This window comes from Teleopsis dalmanni, chromosome X, assembly GCF_002237135.1.
Source record: "Teleopsis dalmanni isolate 2A chromosome X, ASM223713v2, whole genome shotgun sequence".
NCBI classification, from domain to species: Eukaryota; Metazoa; Arthropoda; class Insecta; order Diptera; family Diopsidae; genus Teleopsis; species Teleopsis dalmanni.
This window is the reverse complement of record NC_051848.1, coordinates 67697708-67706651: the sequence shown is the minus strand read 5'-3', so window position 1 is coordinate 67706651 and position 8944 is coordinate 67697708. Positions and strand designations below refer to the sequence as shown.

General features: G+C 32.1%; 1 protein-coding gene across 1 annotated transcript; it reads left to right on the top strand.

Annotated features, from left to right (window-relative positions):
• Nucleotides 1-831: 831 nt before the first annotated feature.
• Nucleotides 832-2535, top strand: LOC119688521 (jerky protein homolog-like). Its single transcript, XM_038103196.1, has 3 exons — nt 832-1635; nt 1695-2168; nt 2242-2535. Exons 1-3 carry the CDS (start codon nt 832-834, stop codon nt 2533-2535), a joined length of 1572 nt encoding a protein of 523 aa, XP_037959124.1.
• Nucleotides 2536-8944: the final 6409 nt, after the last annotated feature.

The window sequence follows — 8944 nt, the reverse complement described above, 5'->3', positions numbered from 1 at the left end:
ACACGATTTTTTGAACAAACACGGCACCGGCACCACTGTCAGCGCTCAGGCAACATATTCGGCAGATCTGGATCCGTGCGACTTTTTCCTGTTCTCGAAACTCAAATTGCCCCTTCGTGGTAAGCGTTTTGAGTCAATTGAATCGGTAAAAGAGAATTCGCGGAAGGAACTAAAAGCCATACCTGCACGGGCCTATGAAAAGTATATGAAGGATTGGGCTAAACGTTGGCATATGTGTATCGCTTCAGAAGGAGCATATTTTGAAAGAGAAAAAATAAATTTGGAATAAAATTTAAATTTGTGTGTTTTATTTATAAAATCCGAGTACTTTTTGAGCAGAAGGTAGGTAATAAGGTTATATTTTTCTCTAATACTGAAATATTCGCAGGGATTTGAAATTATACTTAAAAAATGTTTACTTAACTAAAGAGGTTTTCATCTGAATGCAGCAGATTTATTTTTTTCGCTAAGTATATAAATAGAAATTAATCAAACATTAACTGAAGATATTGTTAACACCCAAAGCTTCTTTCTATATACAGCAGACATTCGAAAACGTGAATATTCTAAAACGTGAACACCCCAAAACGTGAACAACCTTTTCTCATCATTGACTATTCTAAAACGTGAACAAGTCAGTAAAGCTCTATAACATGAACAGTAAACCTTACAATTTTTTAATATAGTTTGCATTGATGTCGAATAATTCTGAAATTGGGGAATTCCCTAATAGCAAATTATGCTATTGATTTGTGAATGCATGAAAAATGCAAAATATTTTAGTAACAATTTTGTCTTTACATGAAACGTTTCGTCTTTGGCAAGGTAAATATGAGTGCGAAAAAACCTGTGTGCTTGACATTAAAAAAAAAAGCTGAAATTCTCGATTTCTTACAAAAGGGGTCGAGTGTGACATACTTAGCAAAGAAATATAATGTTGCTAAATCAACAATTTGTGGCATTAAAGCGAAAAGAAACGTGATTTTAAAATGCGTAAACAACACATTTTCTGGGCCTGGAAAAAGAAAAACCCTGCGTACTTCAGAGCTGCCCAAAATGGAGAAATCTCTTTATCGTTGGTTTCTCTGTATGCGAAATAAGAACTGGCCAGTAAGTGCTCTAATGCTGAAAGAAAAAGCCAAGAAACTGCATTCAAAATTTAAGGAAAAGGAAGGTGACTTTTATGCTAGTGATGGATGGTTTCAAGGATTCAAAAAAAGATACGGTATTCGACTTCTGCAAATATCTGGCGAAAAACTGTCTTCGCAGTCTCAGTTAGTGGACCCGTTTAAAGAAAAACTTAAAGATAAAATTGCTGAATTCGAATTGTGTAACGATCAGCTATATAATGCTGATGAGTCCGGCTTATTTTGGAAACTTCTGCCAGAAAAAACGTACGTGTCCACTTTAGAAAAGAGAGCCCCAGGCGTAAAGTCGGAGAAGCAGCGAATCACTTTCTTGTGTTGCTCAAACGCCACCGGATCTCATAAACTCAAACTTTTGGTAATTGGAAAGGCGAAAAACCCACGATGCTTTAAAAACCTCCAGTGTCCTACCAACTATAAAAACTCAAAGTCCGCCTGGATGACGGCGACTATTTTCAAAGAATGGTTTCATCAATCATTCGTTCCTCAGGTAGGGATTCTTCCTTTTGAATGCTGTATAAATTTTCCTAAAATTTGTCGCTTTTTAAGGTGAAATCATTTTTAAAAGAGAAAAACTTGCCAATTAAAGCTCTTCTTCTAATCGACAATGCTCCTTCCCATCCAAATGAGGCTGAACTGACAACGGAAGATGGGCAAATATTCGCAATGTTTATGCCACCAAACGTTACTCCCCTCATTCAACCGATGGATCAGAATGCAATAAAAATCACGAAGTTATACTACAGAAATAGCCTTACTTCAATAGCAGCAACGCAATCTGACTTGCTCGAGTCTATGAAGAAAATAACATTAAAAAGTGCTATAAATTTTTTGGAAGCCGCTTGGAGTCGTGTCGGCAAAGAAATTCTGTCTAAGTGCTGGAAAAATATTTTAAATTTTACTGTGAATGATGATGACCTCGAAGATAGTATGCCTTTGGCGATTTTAAAAGAAAAATGGGAAACTGAACTTCGCTCCTTGATGTGCAACACCGCCGATCTTCTTAACAGTTTAAATGCTGAGGTTTGTTCGATAGCGCAGATATGTACAAAGATATGTGAGTTATTGAAAATTTTGTTCTTATCAACAATTTCAGAGTGAATTTACGTTATCAAATGTTAAGGAATGGAACGAAGATATTGATGAAGATAATGCGCATGATGATATTGGACATGAGGACGAACCTGACGAAGACTGCATCTCAGAGGCATCGGTGAAAATTATACCAAGTGAAGCAGTTGAAATTTTCAACAAAGCAATACAGTGGGCCAGTCACGAAGGCGTCGATCAAAAGGATATGAATGTACTTAGACGTCTAAGGGAGAATGCTGTGTTTCAAGTGTTAGAAAGAAAGAAGACCCAAAAAAAAATGACTGATTTTTTTAAATAAAAAGTTTTATATATGTATCTTTAGTATAAATTAATATATACACAAAAAAAGAAACAAAATGTGAATTTATATGTGTAAATATGTATTTACTTTATTCTTGTTTGACACTCGAAAACTTGAACAATTTGAATACGTGAACTGTCTTGGTTTTAATTAGTTCACGTTTTCGAATGTTTACTGTATGTAAAAACACAATCTCTAAAAGTAGTTACATTTTTTGAAATATGTTAAATATTTCTCAAATTATTTCTATATTGAGCCTTAAAAAGACTTATGTGAAGATAGCATTATAAAGTAGTCCAATTATTTCAAAATTTACCTTAAAATTGTTTTCCTTTTCATTTCAGAACAAAAAATTATTGGAAAATTCTAACAGCTATAGAATAATTTTGGGTAATAAAAAATTGAATAACAAATATAATTCGTTTATTAAAACTACTAATAGACCATGGAATTTTTTTTTCATATTTTTCACAGGCCATGGCTTAAAAGTTTGTTTAATATTTTTTAAAGTTCTATATTTCGACTCTCCTTGAGAGTCAACATCAGGATAAGAAATAAATAATGAACATTAATAAATATTAATAAAATATATATAATATATATTCAATTCGTGCTGTATGAAATAAAATATTTAAAAAACAAAAACAGGTCAAGGAACAAATTAAAAATTGAATAGAAATTAGTGTTTTTAATAGAAAGGTTTCGGTATGGTATGGTATGGTCAGAAAAAATTGAATTAATTAGAAATAAAATAAGTTTTTGTTGTTTCAAAACTTCTGCTCAAAACTTCTCGATCAAATTCATTTATAGAATATTTTAATAAATGGATAAGAGTTTCTCTTAGTTATGTTATGTTTGGGGTAAATGATATAAAGAAATAAGTTATACGATTAACATAAAATATCGTAATAAAACTTCTGTAACCAATGAAAGGCTCATAATAAAACATTTCGAATTTGATAGACTATCTTTTTGAGGGTGATCGGCAGTTGAGGTAGAAATGGCTGATCAGCAGATACTCTTTCGTCTCAGATAATTAGAAATTATAAACAATTTTAAAACCACATTATTTGCAATAAACCTTGGAATATAAACAGGATCCGTTCTGTTGAGTTTATGTAGTTTAACATAACTTTATTGTTTACTAATGTAAAGTCTGATAGACTACTCAGAAAGTACCCTCATTAAAATGTGTTCTTACTGTTAGCCAAGCTGGGCAGTCAGTTTTTGCAACTTTAGCAGTAAGTGTTGAGAGGAGAGCAGAGTTTCTCTGCATAGGATCTGCATACAATAGTGACCTAAAAGAACTGCAATTAGCATTTTTTTTTGTCTTAGGTGATTATATCTATTACCAAGATGATGCAGCGCAGATTATGTAATCCAGCTGACTACAATTGTTAGCGCCGTCATTTGCATTGAATGAGCTTTTGCGATAGCACCGTACTTCAACCTGATCTAAATTTACTCAAATTAGTCTGCTTGTGCCGTTTGCTGACCTAGCTCGGAGTTCCACTGAGGTTGCTTATCCAATCTTTCTTTAATTTGCTCAGACATTCAGGATTGACAGCGGGAAGGTACTAAGTACTAGTTTTTTTTAACGAGGAGTCAAAGCATCAAAAGTCTTAAGTCAGTGAGTGACTTTAACCCCCTAAACATCTCCTATCGTCAACAGATAGCTCCTCCTAGTGTCACCGTAAAGTTTTTCGTCAAGAGATCGTCTAAGCATTAAGATGGGTAATGAGTGAAAGAAGTTGGGTAGGTAAATTCGGATGAATCACGTGTTGTGCATTGCTACCCCATTAGAACCACCCCATGAATATTTTTGCGATGCAAATGATGAAGTTCAATCGAATTTCTTTGTGTTTATTTATTTGGTACGCCAACTTTGCGCAGCCCCCTATTTTTAAATGATTTCGAACTATCATGTGGGTGATGTTTAGTGCTTCCGCTATTTTTTGATAGGTTAAATGTCGGTTGTAATTCACTAGTTGTAAGATTTAAGGTTGTGCGATTGTAAGACTTTTTTGGAGACAAAAAACTGAAAACGTGATGCTAAGATAGTGCAAACGGTTAGCTGTCTTTAGGAAACAAATATATACTTAAGTACTGTGCTTATCTTTGTCGAACGCCCTTTGTAATGGTTAGGTATGGTGCATGAAGGTTTTTTTTATATGTGTTATAGATCTTAGCCAAAATTTAATAAGGCAACTACTGAGTCACATAACTTTGACACATTTGGAGAGTTCATTCCAGTGAAAATAAAAATGATTCACAAATGCGGATGGTTGATAAAATTAATTGAGATTTTATTTCGAAAGAATGGTATGATGCATTTCGTTTTGTTTGTAAATTAGCTACTTAAACACTTATCTATTAAAACTAAATCAAATACTCTAATCAAATCAAAAGTAGTCAATTTCTTTGAAATCGTAGTATGATTCAATCAAACGTTATTTGGATTTTTCGAGAAAATTTGCAATTTTGATTTAAATTGAGGCGAAATGAATATTTAGGCATTAAAACAATACATCTGGAGTTTTTTACTTTCGAATTAAATTAATAAAATAAACATAATTTCATTTATTTTGCATATCAATTTAAGTTATTTAACGTAAAGTTTTACTTTCTTCTTTTGAGCAGTAAAATTGCTCGAAACAATTGAACCGCAGTTGAATGCCTTATACGAGTATCTGAACGTTTCCAAATCAGTTGAGTTCTTTGAAGAGATAACTTAAATTCTTTATTTCCTCTGCCCAGTTTATGCAAATGAATTGTTTTGGTTGAGTAAATTTAAATGAAATTGATGATGAATTGTAAAAAATTACCGAGAGCGTTCTAAAAATTTTCTGAATTGCTTACTTAATATAAATGTAATTCCAGTGAAAGTTTATTTAACGAAATTTGATATTGGAAACTTAAAATCTGCATATTCAAATGTGTTTATGATTGATTTGGTAAAAACGTTCAAACGTTCTCATTTCTATTTTATCCAATGTATTTTTATGAAATTTTTTCACAAATGAACTGCTGATACGTTATATACGAGATGGTTAAAATATATTTGATAAATAATATTATTTATGATATTTCTAGTGGCTTTTTTCAGTAAAATGCAATGAAAGTGCTTCTCACAAAAACTGTTCCCTCAAAGCAATGTTTGTAGATTTTTGGAATGGAAAAAATATTATATTGCAAAAATCTGACTGAGTTATGAAAATAAGTTCTTCGATTAAGCAAAGAATTGGACGATTTTTAAATAAATTATTTTTAACAACCAATTCGACTAATGTAAATATTGTTGCATATTTTTCAACTAGATAATATGACCTAGATACGTTGAAATTACACTCAGAGAAAAATCAATGTTATTATTAGGAAGCTCTATAACTAGTAAAAGTGAAATCATTTATACCAGCCAGTAAGAATACCTGATCATATTGATTTGTAAAACGAAATAATTTTTAATTTTTTTAAAGTTCTGATTTCATGCAAGAGTCACTATTTATATTTTGAGTCTAATAATTAAAAAATTATTGCTTTATTGTGTCTCGGAATATTTTCCTTTATAATTAATAGACTTTGGCATGCATTCTAGCTATATGCTAAAATATTTTTCCCCATATTCTTCAAACACCTTTGAAACATGGTTCTTAAATGTAACAACGGCTTCTTTCGGCCGTTGCCCACAAAAATCGTTGTTCATGCAATTTATTTCTGATGTATGGAAAAACAATGAGAAGAAGTTATTGGGTACCAAAACAGGCGGTTAATCCATCAATTCGATTTTTTGAATGTTCAAATAGTCAGTTGTTACACAAGATGTCTTAGCATTCGCATTGTCTTGATGGAGTATGATCCCACGATGCTTGTTTGTTTATTGTATTTCACTGAAGACTTCCAGTAAACAAATAGTTGTATACTCGTACCATTCCATTAACCGTTTTACGTTCCTGTAAGGGTATCTATATAATTGCCACTGACTAGTTTTGCCAAAAAATCAAGCGATCATTTAATTTGAAGTGCTTTGAGCGCGAACAACTTTTATTGGATTTGGTTCATCTTGAAACCAAGCACACCCATACAGTCAACTGCTATTTAAGTTCCGGCTCCTACGAGTACGCATATATCTATGATTCGTCACCTGTGACAATCGTATACGAGCATACGTCTTTTGAAATACCACCATTGTACTTCTTGAGCATTTGTGCATTTGCGTGCAGCAATCAACCAATCGAAATGAGCATCTTTTTGAAATTTTGTCAAATGATGTGGAATGAGATCCAACGAGAACATATTTTTTTCATTGCTAAATTATCGTGCAATACTCGTGTTTTATATATCCTGTTGGGGCTAATGCCTAGGGTTCACTCAATCTCACACGATGCGCATAACGATCTTGCATTATTCGTTTCTGGCACAATAACTGATTTTGGGCGACCTTCACGAATTTCGAATTTCGTCGGTAAGCGAACTGCGGCCACGATCAAATTCATTGTACCAGCGTTACACAGTGGCTTTATTACAGGATGGAACTTTGTCGCCAAGGTAGGTTATGTTTAATAATGTCAAACTTTTGTGTGGAAACGTCAGATGACACCTAAGAACAATGAGTGTTGCCAAGGCTTAAAACATAAATAGTGGCCTTTCTAGCACTATTATAAAAGCAATAATCTTCCGTAGTTAAACAGTACGGTGTGCTTAGAGAAATTTTTTTATTATTACATGGTAAATGATTTCATGGCAATTTATTTTTGGAATATGAATTCTGGTATATGTTTGCCGCAGCTAAAAGTTACATGGTCCATTCGATCAGTCAAATTTTTGACAATTTTTTGCAATAAATGTGACCGACATTATAATATATATTATATTATATACAGGAACTCTTGTAGATTCCAGACGCTTGTATGAAAAATTCCAGAAAAGTGAATTAATAATACTTTCAAAATTATTTATTCAATAAATAAATATGAAATTTGATAATTATTAGTTAATAATTAGAACTAATAAGTAATAAATGTAATAAATAAAATTTTTTAAAAATTTGATTAATTAAAACTTATATTAAAAGATTTAGGTGCATAAAAATAACTCCCCTTTGCGCTCTATAAAAGCATTAAAATGTTTCGTATATTGTAAGTATATTAATAGACGTCTGGTGAAGTTGATAATGTGAAACATTTAATATATGGATCTAATTAGAGGCAGAAAGTTGCGTTTCTAAAATTAAAGCTATAGAATTTTAGAGTTCACAGTTTGGGATAATTTATAATCCTAGTATTATAAGCTGTTGATTTATATGAAAATTGTGTGCTATCAATCTTAATAACTGCGGATTGATCTGTTGGACATATTTAACGAGTGTTCAAAATTAAATTTACATTTTATTCTATTGAATAATTGTGTAACTATATGGTTTTAGTAAATTTAATAAGTACGTTCGCTTATTCATTTCATTTACAGCTGGAAGTGATTATATGTACAACCGCTACATATCGGTCTATTAAAATTTCTCTGGTCGTTGCAGATAGCGTTTGAATTGAGTTTTATGTGCCACTGCAATGAGACACTATCTGCGCGTATTGATAATTTCACTAGGCAAATAAACGTATTTGCATTTAGCGCAGAAAAATGCATTAAGATGTTCACCTAAGTTAATTAATTTGCGGATACAGCAGAGGAAGCACTTAACCGTTCAATTCATATGGGTATTGGCTTGCAGAATTGCATAGAATGTATCTTGAAGATGCACGCTTAAGATAGTTGTTAATTGAAGCGTTATAGTAAACATATATGAATTAATGTCATAAGTGCAATTAAAATGTAGTTATATACCTATAATAATTATTTATAAACTTTTTAATAAACTAAGCAGCGAAGAATTGTGCTTAAAACTACTTACTGGAACAAATCAATTAAAATTAATCGAAGTTTTGCCTTAGGAAAACAAAAAAGTTTTATGGTTATTGGTACGTGAATTAAAATTAATTTCAATAATAATAAAAAAAGACCCCAATAAAACGAGAGTTCAAAACTAAAAAGATGAAAATTAGTAGTTAGAACTTAAAAACATATCAAGATGTGCTGAAACTTGGATAATAACTTGAGCAGACTTTAAAAGAGTAGAAGCAAGGGTAGATTTTTGATTAGAAAATCTATTCAAAGCCTCACGTTTGGACCGTTAGGTCCTTAGCATATCGTGCGGTCTTTGTGTAAAGTTAGTGTGAAGTTATCGCATTACTTAGCATATTTCAACTGTTTACTGTCAAATTTTGTGCAAAATAAACCGAGTGTTATTATATCCATAGAACAATTAAACAAACAGTGCAGATATTCAGCACTGCGTTTTCGCTAGCAGTAAGATTTGTTAAGACATCGATTGTCTCCCAGACCAGTGGAGAGTTAG